Source organism: Wasmannia auropunctata, unplaced genomic scaffold (genome assembly GCF_000956235.1).
Source record: "Wasmannia auropunctata unplaced genomic scaffold, wasmannia.A_1.0 LD334508.1, whole genome shotgun sequence".
Taxonomy (NCBI): Eukaryota; Metazoa; Arthropoda; class Insecta; order Hymenoptera; family Formicidae; genus Wasmannia; species Wasmannia auropunctata.
In genome coordinates, this window is record NW_012028382.1 from 425,005 (window position 1) to 442,005 (window position 17,001).

Genomic DNA, 17,001 nt, shown 5'->3' on the forward strand with positions numbered 1-17,001 from the left:
AGTCTGGGATTTTACTGCACAATGTAGATGTTTGCGTGCCTTTCATCATGTAATATATATTGCATTTGGGTTTATCACATTATTTATTTAATAGCAATTTAAGCAGCAGTGAAATAATGTAGATGTTTGTTCCCTGTTTTTTTTCTTTCTATTCGTTTATCTATTCAGTAGACATTTTAACCATCTGTTTTGCAGAGAGAGAGAGATAGAGAGAGTGACCGATAGGTATCTGTGACCCAACAGCTCGCGTGTAGGATCTACTCGCGCGCACGACAGCCTTCTCACGAGCTTCTTCCTCACGACAAACAGCAGAGACGTGTCTGGCGGAAAGTGTGCCGTTCGTGAAAATCGCGAGTCCTTGGATAGGCTCATTGAATTTCCAGAGCGAAAAGGAGTAGACGACGTGTTGAAGGGGAGAGAGCGGGATAGGCGTCTTACGCCACTTTCCATAGTCACGTCAGTAGCGAGAAAATTGTCTCGGCAGGGCAAACACTCGAACGGCTGTTTATCTTTGCCGCGGAATTCCCTCTCGTATATCCGATGAACGAAAATACCACGGGCGCGGACGGCGTGTCTGCGGTCGTCATGTGTATGTAACGTACGTGTGCGGGTGTCGGGAAGGGGGTGAGGGAGCGAGTGCGAACGGCACGTACAATACTTGCGGGTGCGTACGTGTGCGTGCTCCTCGCGGCAGCGGCGATGTAACAATTCCGTCTCTCCGATCCTGCGGGCCGTTTGCGCGGGATAATAAGGATCTTAATGGCTGGAACGTACTACGGATTGTTTAACTCGAAAATCATAACTGGAGAGTCTGTGGCCTTTCTGGTCTCTCTCTCTCTCTCTCTCTCTCTCTCTCTCTCTCTCTCTCTCTCTCTTCCCCTCGCGTGGTTACGGCTGAATCTCGCGCGTCTAATTTCACGGAAACACGGAGGATGGTTTTCCGCGGTAGCTCCATCGCGGAAATACTCTTTCGTCATGTTATACTCGAAATGTACTCGCAAGGCGTGCGCGAAATTTGATTAGAGCAGCTCCGGGGACATCCCCGGAGCCTGATGCTCCTACATTTAATTGAAGTTTTCTGCTTCATACGCAGACGTATCGCGTCTCCGCTTAACGTTCACCTTGGGCTCCGCTACTCGTTTACCCACGTAAGCAAAGTTTCCTAGTAAAGCGTTGCATATATATATATATATATATATATATATATATATATATATACACCGCAATCCCTCCACTTTCGTTATTAAAGTAACGTTATTAAAAAGACTAGCTCGCATTCACCGTATATACCGTATACTCAGAGTTATTCTCTCCCTCGTCAGGCCTGATTCATATTCGAGCCGCGAACATTACCTCGAAGCGTTTATTTTCCACTCGCCTAACGAAATTTACTCGGGATTCTAATCGCAATTTTGGCCGGCTCCACTGTCACCCTCTCAGAGCAGAATTGGGAATTTCACGGACGCTAATTATCTCGTTAGCCGCGACGCCTCCCCCGCGCACCGAGGGTTTACATTAATAATATAACAATGTCGAAAAAGGAAAAACAGGGTCGCCAATTAGCAGGGATAACGAGAAACGAACGGTTCACTGAACGGTGAAAGAGGGTAAGTCGTGGAGAGGAGCGGATTGTGACTGCAGCGGGAGAGACAGAGGGGATCGGGGGTGCATCGAAACCGCACGTGGGGGATCGACCGCGAGGGAGGAACGGTAACCCTGACACACTTGAGTAGTTCAGCTTGACCTCCGTGCACATTCTGCATTATGTATGTAGACCTTCTAACCCCGTGCGGATTCGCCTGCATCGGCCGCGATAAAGTGTCGCCTGTGCTGCATGACGGTGTCGTTCTGCATCCCTTTGCGGCGCGACGAAACGCCCGGCGCAATTGCAAATTGCAATGTTACCCGTCGTGGAATAAATTTCTTAGATACTCTGTGACACGTTTTTCAAGATACCATCGCGATCGAATACGACGCGATGGCATCTTAAAAAACGTATCCCAGAGATCCGTGGACGGATCCAAAATACAGTCGATAAAACTAAACTCTTTTTCCCTTCTTGTTCTTATTAACGTAAAAAAAAATGAAATAACCCAAAAATAACATTAAAAAATATAATAAGTATTATGTTAAAAAAAGACGAGGCTGGTAATAAAAAGCTTCAAGAAGCTTAAATCGACCGTCAGAAAAATCCTCGCGTAAAAGGACTGCCTCGGTTTCGTGTTTACGCCGAGAAAGACAGAGAATAGAAAAATAATTACCCTCGTGGCTTACGTTCGCCGACGGAATAAGAGAGAAAAGACATGGATAGTCGCAGCGCCGAGGTTTCACCTTGTTTTCTGCGGGGAGAAAAGAAGGGGGAGGGAAGGAGGAACGACAACGCTTGTCTACGACGTGGGTAATATTCAGCCGAAATTCGGGAGGGAGATCTGCCAGGTTGCGGGTAACTTTCCGAGACCTCAGAGAGGTTTCTAACGCAAGGGTCGCGGGGGAGTTGAACGCGATGGCCGGGAGGGGTAAGTCGGTCCCTCCGGCAGAGGTGAATGTCTCCCAAGTGGAAGCGCCAGTGAAATTGAATTGCAGGAAGACTCTATTTCTCTTTCTCGCGCGCAAACACGCTCCTACGTCTTTCGTTCTCTCTCTCTCTCTCTCTCTCTCTCTCTCTCTCTCTCTTACTTTCCTCGTCTTTCTCTGCCATCGTACCCCAATCTCGCTTTCTCCCTATCTCAGCTTCCGCCATCTCGCTCGTCCTCCGCCAGTCCACGCTCCTCCCTTTCTCTCCCTTCGTCCTCCATTCATCCCGTCTCTCCTTCCAGTGTTTGCGCAGTTGACTCGTGTCTCCATTTGTTTCATTAAATTACGTCGTGCACCCTTCTACCCCTCCTCCCTACTCTTCCATTCGCGACGAGATATATCCACCATCCACTCACCGTCGTCAACCAGCATCCGTCCTCCCCTTCCTCATCCGTTGCCACTCGCGGCACTTTTCTTTCAAAATAGAAGTACGCGGGGAAACAAGAAGGAGAGCCTCCATTACGCCCATCCGACCCTTCAACCCTTTCTTACAAATTTAATACCGCCCGCTTTTCCCACCCGTTTTACCCCCTCCCTGTCTCACTCTCTTTCTTCTTGTTTCTCTCTCTCCCCCCCCCTCTCTCTCCCCCGCGAATAGCTACCCCGATGTATTAGCGAACGAGCGCATTTACCGGCTGGCTTTATGGAAAAACATACGTCCCTTGGTGGAAGGTGCTCGTTAAGGGTAAAAGAAGCAACGGTAGCGGCGAGAAGAGCGCGAGGGTGGGTGGAGGGCGAAACAATGGGAGTCACGGCATTCTCGCCGCGAAGTGCGCGCATTAATTTGCATTCTCCACTTACATTTGCGCGGTGCCGCCGTAATTCCATTGGAGGGCCCATGTCTCGATGAATGGTAACGCGGCAAAAACATTTAAAAGCTCGCGCCGCAGCCGAAGAATTATTCGTTATTATTGCGCGCCTCCATGGTGGAAAATGATTGCTCTTCCCGCAGGTAAACTGCGTTACCCGCGACGCGGGTGCAGAGACGCGGATATTCATAAATAATCGAAATAATCGAATATGAATAATTGTTCGAGAATTGTAATTTCTCGCGTATAATTCGAAATAAATTATGCCACATGCTACTAATTCGCAGTATTATGCGATTATCGATCGAATATCTCGCACGCGTCGCTAGACGGGAAAGACAATGCAAGTATTTTACCCGAACGAGAGTTAATTCAATTACGATGTCAGAGAGAATCGCGCTTTTAAATACCACTGAATAACTTCCACGAATCAGATCCTTTTTTTCTTTTTTTTTTTTTCGTATTAATTAATGACTACGTGGAATAACGGCGTTTTCAATCGCGTTCATTATCACGCAGTACCATGTGTACTTTTGTGTCGGCTTCAATGTTATTCCCGCGAAACAAGACACGGTAATCTTCCGCAAGACTCGTCCTTCCAGCAAGTTCATGGAGCGGGGGAGGGAGGGCTAACTTTCCAGCGGAGACGACAATAGCAACCTTCCCCTCGCCATCCGTCGCTGTTGAAAACACGCATTAATTTTCCACGTGTGTTGGCGGTGCGCCGCGTAATCGCATAAGGGATGCCACCCCGGATTCTGGCGGCGCGGCGTCGCGGTAGCCGCGAAATATAAGCGCGTGCGTGCGCGCGTAAGTTTTTAGCCCCGGCGCGGCCGCGACCGGATCTGCAAAATACGCGGGGGGGCGGCGAGAAACCCACTTTGCGAAATTTCGTTTCTCCACTTCGGTACTTCGGCCCGGGGAACTCGCGTCTCTCTCCTTTTTATCCCTTGCGGCCGAACCGGTTAGCGGCCGGGGTATAAATGCAAATTGTCGCGTATGCAAATTGCACGTTTGTATTAGCACGTACCGCGGCCCTCTCGCCAGAATGGCCTTTACGAGGGACGAGCACGAAAACCCTCACCCACCGACTTTAACAAGCAAAAATAATTTTAACGTAGTTCTCCGTTTCTCTTTTTAATTTTCTTGCTTATATGCTGGATAGCTGAAGCGACAGGGAGCCATCCTTTAACCACGATGATGGCATGACCGAAAGATATCCGAAGTTAACGCTCGATTCGCCGTAGCGCCGCGTTTGTGAGAATCCGCGGATTTACGGATCAAACAGACCGTACAACCTTTTTTCCTCCGTCTGCAAATTCCACCTGGAATTGCATTTGAAAAAAGCCCACCGCAATTATGTTTTAACTTCTTTCATTCAACATGACTCTTTTGATATAATTTACGCCCGGCGTATGTGTGCTTAACGTTATTTGTCTTGAGGTAATTTAATCAGAGGTGACTCTTCTGGCGCATACACGGAATAGCTAAAAGGGAAAATGAATGAAAAGGAGCGCGACGTGAAATAAAAGAATGAAAAAGCGAGAGAAAGAGAGGGAGAGTCGGCGGGGAAACGTTAGTCACGGTTGCGACAACCTGCATTTCTCTTCCGCATTGCAACAGAGGGGTACTATAGCAAGTATAGGTCCGCGAACGCGTGCACGACGAATGTCGGCGCGACAGTTAATGCGAAATTCGTTTCGTGGATTCGCCGGCGCGCGATTCAAAAAGCCACCAAAGGGCCACGAATAAAATTGCGCGTTTCCGCGTCCCTCCGTCTCGTCCCTCCGGGGGCGAATCGCGTGGCTAGTAAAAAGCCACCCCCGAAAATTATCCCCGCGCCGTAATTCTACGATTTTTACGCAACACTTTCGCCGGATTTATTGACGAGCGAATAAATTTCAAAGGACACGAGAGGTGGGAGGAGGGAGGGAAGCGAGGGTCTCTGCGGTTTCGGCCGAAGGGGTCGAGGTAAAACATCGCATGTTCTCTCTTTCTCTCTCTCTCTCTCTCTCTCTCTCCGAAGCCACACCGGGCACCGAATCGCAGGTGCGATACGCGGAGGTATGCGCCGCCGCAATTTACGAGAGTGCTTTTTCTTCATTCATCGAATCGGTTAGCGGCGCCGCCGGCAGCGAAGGCCTCCCCTACGTTCGCCTCCTATTCGTACCTACGATGGACGCGGGTTAACGTGTACCATCGAGCATCGACAACATCGTGCATTTCGCGGTGTGCTAAATTTATTTGCTTCGCGGAAAAGCAAACAATAACATGGATGCGCATGATAAACGATCCTGTTTGATTCACTCGGCACTGCAGGTTCCAAAATTGGTTCCAAGGTTGGCCCAGTGCCAATAAATATGATCCTAAGTGAAAATATCTCATCGAGAAACGTTTTCTCTCGTAGTCTCTCTACAATAATAATAATAATATTCGCGGGAAATTTCTTTCACCCCAGATATTCCGCGCGATGGAAGAGCTATTTTTGCGAGACAAAGGCACGATTCTGCGAACGGGAAGCTCCGTGAAAGGCATCTCGCCTTTTCATTAAGAATTTTTTCGAGTCTCTTAATTATGAATCGTAGCATTTTAATTATCGTCGGTAATTGCAATTGAGGCTGAGCTCACTGCATCCCGCAGGTGCATCCCCCGCATGGGACGAAAAAAATAATATCGGGAGGGGGAAGGAAACGCGAGGAGCTAGTTTCGCGCCATGAACGAGCGCGGGGGTGCAAAAAGTCAGACGGGAAGAGAAATTAGTTGTCAGCCACAGCGCCATAGACAGGGGATGGAAGGCAGGGGTGGCGAAAGCGACGGCCTGCAGGGGAGGGGGAAAGAGGGAGAAGGTTGGCGCGGAGGGGTTCGAATCGTGAGAGGGGCGGGTGGTCGAGACCGTGAAGGAGGGTGGCTCAAAAGCCCCGGGTTTCTCGCGTGATTTATGCGAGATTCCAGCGATGCCGCGCGTAAAAAAGAAAACAGCCCTTCGCTGTGTGCCAACCCCCTCTCGCGCCATCCCCCCTCCCCCTCGTTCCTCCGCTCCTCCCGCTGCTCCCCTCGTTGCCGCGCGAGTCGTCGTCTGGAAATGGAAATGGCCGGGGCGCATCGTTCCGCCGTTGGAAATCTCCCGCTTTCAGAAGCGTTTTCCGAGGAACGATAAAAAGGGACGGGCTATATACGAGGAACTGACCCCGACCGGGCCTCGCGCCTCTCCGAAGTGATTTGCCGGGACACGGTAATTAATGCTAATAGAAAAATTGCTGGGACGATTGGACGTGGATTGGGATGAGGCGAGATGAAGATGAGTCTGGAATTTTTTGCGATGTAAACAGAGGTCGTTCATTTTTCTCCGCGAAGGTATACACCCTCGGAGATGAGATTAGCCTCGCATTCCTTTGATCCCCAAGTTTGTCGACGTACTTCTTCACGATACGATCCTTACTTTTCTCTCTCCTCTCTTTCTCCCCCTCTCTCTTTTATACAAATGATGTTTATACATTTCTTCATTTCTGATTCATTATCGCAAGTTCATTTTATGTATTTTATGCACCGGCAATGTATTTCGAGAATATTACGCTAAAAGGAAGCATTGCGGTTCCTATCTCGTGGCCCCTTTACACTCGACTCCTACTAGTCCATGTTGACTGTAAACGTAGCGATTATCGACCATCAAATTGACGTTTAATTAAATCAAGCCATAGTCGCGGTCGGAATTCGGCGCAAGTACAATAGCGCCGAATAAAACGTTCGTCCGCCGCGTTACGCGGTCCTCGATGCGTGAGATTCGCTTGTAGAGTCGCGTGCATTCATAACGCTCGATATGCGGTAACCGTCGGGGCAACGACACGATTATACTCGCGATTAATTTCTATCATATCGATCCGACGTCGGAAGTGCCGCTCGCACGGTACCTAACGCCACGTGAAGGCACACCGCTGTGCATGGCATCGCTGTGTGTTTGCTGCCGATCATTATGGAATCGTGTCCGCACTCTCGAGCACGCACAGGGCTGGCGAGAGCACGCGAGTACGCGTGCTCAAGTACGAACGCGGCTTAAGATTACGTCGTCGGGGGCCATCAGGCCGTCGCCGGCTGATTGCGACGGGCTGACGGGCGATCGCGGGCATTGTCTTCCGCGCGACTGATTGATCGATTAATTAATTACGGGACGTAGGTTTGCAGAGTCAATATTGAATTCACGGTTAATGCGTTTCCGGCAACGCGACGCCGAATCGACCCCGCCGAAAATCCCCGAGGGTGAGGGTCCGTGCGGGACCATCCGGCGCTGGACCATTTCGAACGTCGCGTTTATTCCGCCCGCATTTTAATTGCGCGTTCAAAAGTACGTAATTTTTACGCGTTTTATGCGGCGTCGCGTAACGCGCAGGATAATCTCGTCCACGCTCGCCGATACACAAATAACGCCCGACACTAAAATTCGTTCGATCGCGTTAGTTTCCACACGCCCGCGGCGTCGATGGCGTCGCTTTAATTTTAATCAATTTATTTCGCGATATTACGCACGCACACACGTCCGGAGATCGGCGAGATGATATCTCGCGCCGGCGAGCTTACCAGATTAGCGGGATATTTCAACTATTGATCGCGTGCGCGAGTGAGAACCGATAAGTGCGACGCGGCGGTACAAATTCGCGGTGACGCGCGGACACATATATGCGACTATGCTATTCACTAATACATACACCGTATACCACATTATACGCTACTTGGCAGGCAAAATTTTCTACACGCATTTTAACTACGATCATGCTACGATACTCGCAGCGGTGGTGTCGGACGACTGTGCGCAGGCAGGCAGGGTGTACTGATTTTTTATAGCGTTATACTCGCGGCGTAAAAGATCACGTAAATCACAGCGGGAGGGATTTGCGGAGCGCGATCGCGCGCAATTTACGGCGAGCCGAAGCCGCGATTGCGCCGATCTAATTGCACCGATGATACATCGTATTTTTATGCGACAGTCGCACATGTTGGTTCAGCCACACGCGACGCGCGCGTGTTTTGCCCTCCGATTAAAATCCACCGCCGCCGTTGCCGCCGCCGCCGCCACCACCGGCGTGCACCGGCGAACAAACGCATGCAAGGCACCAGAGGTTAGAGGAGACAGAGACATGATTTTTCAATTTTCCGCCCCCGAGATAGAAGTGGGAAAGTGCACTACTCCGCATTGTTTCGTGATGGACGAGCTGGCCGTTCGCGGACAAGCCGCGCGCGAGTAATTCGAGATATACTCAAACCGAACGCCGGTTGTACTAAAAGAAACGAGGATGCTCAAAGCAGACATCGAAAGCCAATTTCAAAGAACGAAAAAGGTACCTATTCGTTCTTGATTCCGAGCGAAGTATTGCATCGTTTGATCATCGCCGATGTCACAGAAAAGTAACAGTCGACATCATTCCGAGATTTAAAGATAAAAGCTCTAATGTCCCTTATATGCTTCTACTCCCACACCGCGAGGGATGATATAAAATTCATTGAGTAAATTTTAAAGATGTTACATTATACATATATATATATATTGAACATAAGAAATGTATTGCGCGCGCAATCGAAAACACATAAAATTCCGAAATTCAGAGCGGCCGAAGGCCGCACTTTCCTGTGGTTTTTTTGCTTCTTTATATCGCGAATATTCGTGAAACGGCGAGCTCGTCGCTCGAAAGAGCCGCGAACAAGTCGTGAACGCGTACAATGTTGGATACTTCTGTATCTAATCGAGAAGAAAATCGAGACGAGAGCAAAACGTCTCGCGATTTTACGAGCGTGAATTCGGGCGTGGGTGTCCCCCCACGAATAACCGAATCGCCGTTCAAAGTGCACGCGTTTACGATCGGGCGGTCCTTTCGCTCTCTTTCTCTCTCACTCTCGAAATGGTGCAACGAAATCTCCATGAAAAAAAAAAATCTAGCACGAGAATATATCATTGGGCGCGCGCGAGTACTCGCGAAAAATCGCGATACGTCACCATTGATTTCGCGCGCGAGAAAGAGGCTTTACGGCTCTCCGCGATGTATATAAAACACCGTTTCACATTTCGCGCGTGTAACCGTATTATGAATGAAAATCCTGGCGAATACTCGAAGGAGATTGATCGATCGGCAGATTATGATGCCAATGGAGTGCCCGGATATCGATGAAGCAAATATACCATGATCATCCTTAATTTTTCATTTCGCGAGAGCGATTCACGGTAACAAGTTTCCGATGCGCCGCCAGGAACTAGAATTGACATTTCGCAACGGATCGCTTTCACTATTTTTTCAAGCGGCTCTCGATTCGTCCGGTGATTACATCTATACGTCTACGTATCAGCGTATCGCTCATTTTCGTCGCGCGCCCGCATTCGCCAACTGCCATGTACAATATGTATATTTCGCGGTATAATATGTGGTCATCACATATGAGATGAATGAAGAAAAGAAAAAAAGGTCGGTCGCGCGTTTTGTGATCTGGAATTCATGTATTTGGTAACTGATTGAATGATCGGATGAGATGCCGTTAATTGATGTTACGTAATGTGCTCTGCCCTCTCCAGTCCGGACGAGATACAACGTGTGATACAAAGTACGTTACTTTTACTCTACTCGAGCGAGATAATTTGCGGCGGTGCTCGCTCGCTCGCTCGTACGAACGAGAGGCGCGTCCCGTTCGCCGTTGTCGATTCCACCAATCGAAATAAAAAACAAGATATACAAAACGACAAAAACGGAAGAACGTAAGCGCGTAAGCCAACAAATCGTAAATATACGGCCAATTTAAAGTTTTCTCAGTAACAATAACGTTGCAGTAACATTTCAAAAACGTGTGCCCTCCGCTGCGCTCTGCCTCTCACTGGTACAAGCTCACTAGCATATATAACCATATGTAATCATATGTAAATTCATTCACGATGTAAAATCATTTTGTGGATATTTGAAAAAAATTACTGCCAACTACCTACATTCCGGCGCCATCGACACTATCCACGCAAAAGAAAATTACTAGATTCCGTAGATATTCGATCAATATGTAAATATTTTTTTCATAATAAATGGTGAGATTTTATCGTATTATTTACGTCAATTATTACAACCGTAATGAAAGGTGAGTATTGACAGAAAGGAAAAATTCTAACGAGTAGATAAAAAAAGTATAATGAGGCGGTAACATAGAATTTTGAACAAAATGAAATGAAAGTTTTTTTTATTTCAACTGGAATCTTTTTAATTCCAGTGCCAGAAATTATTTTGAGACATCTTCAGAAACTCTAAAAGTTTTTTTGAAGAATTAACATTTATTCACAATTATATGAAAATTCTAGAGATGGGACATTAATTTTATAATGGTCAGAAAGAGAATCTATATCGCAGAATTCATAGAAATAACTGTTTATTCGGGCACGACAGGCCGGAGCGCGCCATATCTCCCTCCATATTGCCTCTTCACGCCCCAATTCGCGATTATGCAACGTTTAATCGGGGAATTAAAAAAGGAGTCTCGGAAGTGCAAATTTCTTTCCGCGGGAGTGAGCGCGCATCGCGAGCGAACTGCGACAATTCCAGTAGATTTCCACCCGAAGAAATTTACGATATCTCATGAAGTGCGTCTCGAAAGCGACGATCGGAAAAAACGTCGACCTTTCTATTACTCCGTGTTATTATTACTTATATTCCATACGCCGCTACTACTGTCATTATTTCGTATCTCGTATATCAACGGGTGATTAAAGCGAAATTGTAAAGTGGAGCGACTCTCTCGAGGGAAGAAGAAAAAAAAGACGTTAAGCGTCGCCGGAGGGGGTGTTAATGGCGTCGGAAGGCGCGCTTACGATTTTGTACGCGTCGATTGCTCGAGGAAGCGAAGCGAAAGGAGACTTTTCGCTCGATGTGACGTCGAATGATTCTCTCTGGATGTCGTTTAAAATGTCGCGACGGTATACTGACAGCTTGCTGATACCAGAGGCGCGGCGCTCTTCGAGGAGTGCCCCCGTCTTTTTAACTCACGGATATAGAGAGCAGAGGCGATATCGTCCGATATCGTACCGTGTCGCCTACCTTCTTCTCCCATTGGAGAACGTAGGGCACTGGGTGCTCACCGGGGAACTCTACGTGACAGTTGAAGACAACGCTCTCCCCGAGAATAGCCGTGATGTGCACCGCGTCCTGTTGACAAAGTCCTAAAACAGAGATAGATATAGAGTTATTAGTGATAAATACATTAAAAAGTTCATAAATAAATATTCCGCGATTAAATAAACGGATATTTTTTAATTGGGATACTGTCGTTATTGATCACACCATTAATAACAGTGCAATTAACTTTCAATCGAGCGAACAATAATGATTTCTACGTTCCGCGGAAAGTAAGTAATGTCGCAGCGTTGCCTCAAATCGCTATAGGAATGATAATAGAAAAATGAATCGGGACACTCATGGAAAAAATGATAGAAATCCCTTCCATCTCGCGCTCGCGGAAGACGTCCGAGCATCGAAAGCTCATAATTCTTGCCGCAACGGAGTCTCGCTGTGCGGGAAAGAAAACTGCGAGAGTCGGGCGGGAAGGCATCAAAAGCCATTAAAGGTAAATCAGGGGCAACGGTTGTCGTCACTTTTTTTCCGCGAGCCAGGTCGGGAAAATCCGGCACGTGGCGGAGACGTCGTGCGAGATTAACTTCGCATTAACCTCTATGCTATAAGAATAAGATCGAATACGATCCCGTTTTAAGATATCGCGCGGCCAAACAAGGATCCCTTCGGTCCCGCGCGTGTCGCGTGATGATAACGATGATATTTCGCTCGCCGCCCCTCTCGCCGCCGCGTCGACGGATAGTTAACATACTTCGATACATTCGTGTTCTTGCCGATCTTGCAGCCCTGTTTACGATTGGCGCGACTTGGGAGAGATATCGCTATAAATTATATCAGGGAACGTCGTCCCGGGGTGGAGAAAAAGTAGCCGGCACACCGTGACGCGGTGAAACGACGATGGTAAACACGTCAGCGAGGATAATACGGGCGAGCCTGAAGAAGAAACTCCCTCGGGATAATTAATGTTCTTAGCGCAAACGCGCGACGGATTAAAGCGAGCCGCTATTGGATAAATTGATATCTGAAATTCAGAACGCTTTCAATTTTCGGGATGGAAAGTTTCTATATCCTGCAGCGCGCTGAACGTTACTTTCGCTTTTATAGTTCACTGCGCATCGTTTAATTTTCAGCCAAACAACTTTGCGTAAAATGTATACATATATATACGGAAAATATCGAGCTGTTAATATGACTTTTTTTTAGTTGAGTTTAAGAGTGTTTGTATTATTCAAATAACCGCAAGGAACACCGCAGAATGAGAAACATATAGAGATACGGGGGCATGTCCGGAGACGCCCGAGACAAACAAAAGGAAAGTCAGTTGTGGCGAGGAAACTAGAAGGAACCGAACTCCAAATACTCTTAAACTGATTCGCAGAAATATATGTCAGCGCAGTCTGCTATCCACGGAAAGTAATCGCGAAGTTCGTGTCGCAAGAAGCTCTATCGGTCGAGGGAACACAAATCGGGAATGACAGCCGATCTACTTTGCGTCCCGAGAAAAGTTTCGCGACTAGGAAATATCGATCTGACTGCTGACAAGCAAACTTCGGACGAATCTGTCGCGGCCCTACCATTTTCGTTTTATCTCCGCCTTTCGTTGCTGCGTCACGATCGTCGCGATTAACGTTTCACTGCGGTAAACAGCTGCCGCATTCGTGCGCTTTTTTTACTACTTCAACGAACTACTGCTCTCCACGAGTTCTTAAATGCGGCAGTACCATTACGGTCCGATTTTTGTCACGAAACGACCGCTTCATTTGATTGATGTCCCGCGACTATTCAAGATTTCAAAGTACAACACGTTAATTACCGCTAACTTTTCCCAGAAGAAACCATAAAATGCATTTCGAGCGCTTCAAGATGTTTGACATATAATTACATTGTAATGAGTTATCACAATATCCATTAGCCGACACGCGAGCTGTAATACTTTAGATTTTTACGTCGAGCGACAGCGTCGACACAACTGTTCATGCTCGTCGTCCCCGAAAGCGCGACTTCCCATTATGCAGTTTCGAAACTGCGACTGCGAGAAACGGCGCGTTTCCCTTCTCCCTCCCCTCCCCCCTTTGCGTAGATGTAGATTGTGCATCCGTACGACATCGCTTAATGCCCAGCTAACTTTACGAACAGTCAAGCCTCGCGTTGCGCGTTCGCATCAAAGCAACGTACTGCAACGTCGGACGCGCGACTTCCTCGGCTCGGTAAAGCCGACGACCGAAACTGTGCAGAAAATCGCTGACATCAAGGGGAGAGAAACCGTGCCTCGTGCGTCGTCTCTCGCGTGTAAAAGCAGGGCGGGAGAGGGGAGAGGGCAGAGCACAGAGCCCGATGATATCCATTTCGAATAATGGACGCGACGTTGATACCTATCCCCTTTGAGATCCCTCCGCGTTTTGCAAATACGACACATTTTTGGCATACGTACGACAAAGGGGACCGTAATAAATCTCTCCCCGGGCGCAAACCTCCGAAACGCGTTTCGCGACAGCTCTACAGATGCCGCCGGATGAGTTCTAAATCGAAGGTGCTTTCATTGTAAAAAAAAAAAAAAGAAATACGAGGGGATTTAAACGAAACTGTGTTACGTTGAACGCGTCGTCCCGGTTACAGATGTTCTTCATGTCCTTATTTATACCCTTCGTGCTATTATTAAAACCACGGTGATATTTATAAAAAACATTTCTTACGTTTCTGCAACAAATTGGAATAGAACGATGTTATTTAATTAACTTTATAACGATATTTCTTCGGTGAAAAAGTTAATAATTGATAACATCTGTCATACGTCTATAGTAGATTCTCGCTTTCAGATATAAAGTCGAGAACATCGCCAAATGATTCTGTCGTCACGTTAATAAGCCCAGACATATCTCCCCCCCTCCCCCTCCTCCCTCCGTGTCTCGCGATGCACATTCGTCACGGACGGGATGTGATCACGTCACTTCGCGAAGCCACGGCGCATCGAAGTCGGCGCATTACGTATGCATTGTGTAATATCATGGATCGCGGCTTCTCGACATCTGCCCCGGTGAGCCATCGATAGTTCGACGTTTCGCCAAAGGCAGTTTTCGATAAGGGATATATGTACGTACGCGCACAGCTTGGTAACGGTTCGAGAGCGAAGTCGTATAGAGGAGAAAAGTCCCGCGCTAACCCCTGTATCATACCTACGATATTCCCGATCGTCTGAACGTATATGTATATAACCATCGGTATCGCGAAATAGCGATAGGGCGATTCCGAAAAACCTCGCGGAAGATCGAAAATTTCGAAACGCGAGTTTGCGTCGCGACGCAACGATCTCCTCGCTTCTCTGTTCGTCGTTTTTCAAGAGATAAAAGGAAGTAGTTAAAAGAGCTTTGCCAATTCAACGTGAAATTAAACGTTTCCACGTTTGTCGCAGGAACCAAACGTGATCGACAGTCGCGCCGCGCGGGACGAGCGTTATTAACGTAACGGGCTCGAACGAAACCGTGACGATACTATTGATGCTGCACGAGAAAATCGACATAAACGCCCCTCCCGCGTCTCTGATCATGCAACAGCCCCGATTTAATCCGCCCCCTCGGTGTACGCGGTGCGAATAATAATCCGTGCTCGCGAACGCGAGCAACCGACGCACATTTGTGCGGCCATTATCGCCATTGTCGGGGGTCCTCCTGGGATAACGCGGCGTCCAAATAACCGTTTTTATTGTTACTTGTTATTAAATTTTCAACGGTCTGTCTGCAACGTGCGGGCGCGTGTACACGACGCGAACACCTCGTTATCTCCGGTAAGCGAAATAAAGCCTCTCTCCCTCCCGCGCTTCGCGCATACGTGTGCAGATAATAATTATAATTATCATAGTGTGCGACGCACACGTAACGTTCGTTAATTTGCCCGTTGAATGAACCGAGCGCCTGAAAAAAGGGGTCTCGCACCCCCGTGAAATTTCAGCATTTACCTCCTGTCTTCGTACGGGCATTAAATTATACGTTCAATGTTACGAATGTTAAAATATTGATGTAAAAGCGCAAAGCGCGGAGGCAGATTTTTTTCCCTGGAATTTATGCAACATATTGCCGCGAGACGACGCGATGCACAACATCCCTCGATAATGCAAAATTGTCGACCGCCGGTCTAATTGCGATAATCGCGCGCATTCCTATATTTCTCGCGGCGATATCAGCGCGGATCGCTCGGTCTGGTACAAGCCGATCCGGCGTGCGCGATAAATCTCGCGCGTTAATAATTTGCGCGCACGCAAGGCGAGCGCGCCAGGAGGAATTATTTGCCGCTCTCGACACTCGACGGTCGAGGGGAAAACTCGGTCGAGTCGTATTATCCGATCAGCGGAAGATCTGAAGGAGAGGCGAGCAACCGGCGCGGAAACTCTCTTTATGCGCGGGAAAGACTTTTCCGTTTCGCAGCCCGTTAACTCGGCAGAGGAGGGAGAGTGAGGAGGTTTAGACGAAATCACTTCCACGTCATTTTGGCAACCCGCCTTTTATTTCGCGGTTGTTTTTCCCCGGCGAGATAAACAGATTGAGCAATTCATTTGAATATTCTGCAGGGAATGTATGCAGCTGCTTGCGCGCGGGGACGCGAAACGCGAAAAATTTCGTTTATCTCTACTCGGTACGAAAGCGAAATATTTTCTTTCGAAATAAAATATCTCGCTCCTGCGAGTTTTTGCAAACTGAAACGCATATTGCGTTAAAGCCCCTACCTTCAGATGCTCTCTTTTTCTTCACAGAAAAAGATATACTAGAGATAATAAATTCTAAAAAAATTGTAAATACTACATTATATTTTTTTTAAATAACTTCCCTCAAAATGAACCGCACGTATAAATATGTTATTTTAATCTCATCCATAAGTCATTTTAAAACCATTAAATAATTTTTTAATTGAAAAACTTTAAGAATGTACTTATTTTGATACGTTTTTGCGTTCATCTTAAATGGGAACGCTGAAACAAGCCCACGAAGCAGCTCCTCATCTTCGCCAACGAATTTTCAGATAGCGGCGAAGCGTGAAATTAGCGAACCGTTCCATCAGCTAGTACCTCGTGTAAGCTAAATAGCCAGGTGTGTGTTGAGGCGGCTCCGCGCACGGGATATCCAATTGGATGGAGCGGAAGGTAGGAACAATTAAGCGGGGCTAACGAGTATACTATTACCTTAATGAGCTCAGGATTCAAAGATAGGTTTTAATTATTTCGTATAAACAAAAACCGGGTGAGTGTAGCTCGGATTACGAAACGATAAAACGCGAAAATTCTCTCCCGCGCGCGCGCGAGCGGGAACTATCGCTTTGAGGACCTGACTTTGTGGGCACTCCAGTAAATATCGAGTTTACGCGCGCTATTACGATTTTCATACGCACGAGAATCTCGCTTGTCGGACGAACGAATGGAACGCGTCGAGGAAAATCGCGTTTATCCCGCTCACCGCGTTAACGACCGTGTCGTAAACTTGCCGATTTAAGGATATTGCGCGCGAAAATAATGCGCGTTTAAGGCTTAATCGCAGAGAGAGAGAGAG

General features: G+C 47.6%; 1 protein-coding gene across 1 annotated transcript in view; it reads right to left on the reverse strand.

The window, feature by feature from the left end:
• LOC105458610 (protein turtle) overlaps positions 1-15,118 on the reverse strand; it is a 51,220-nt gene extending 36,102 nt beyond the window's left edge. The window contains exons 1-2 of the mRNA XM_011704077.1: positions 15,096-15,118; positions 11,435-11,612 (exon numbers count right to left, since the gene is read on the reverse strand). Of these exons, the coding sequence (XP_011702379.1) occupies positions 11,435-11,612; positions 15,096-15,118 (201 nt within the window). The remainder of the gene's footprint in view (positions 1-11,434; positions 11,613-15,095) is intronic.
• Between the last annotated feature and the right edge of the window lie 1,883 nt (positions 15,119-17,001).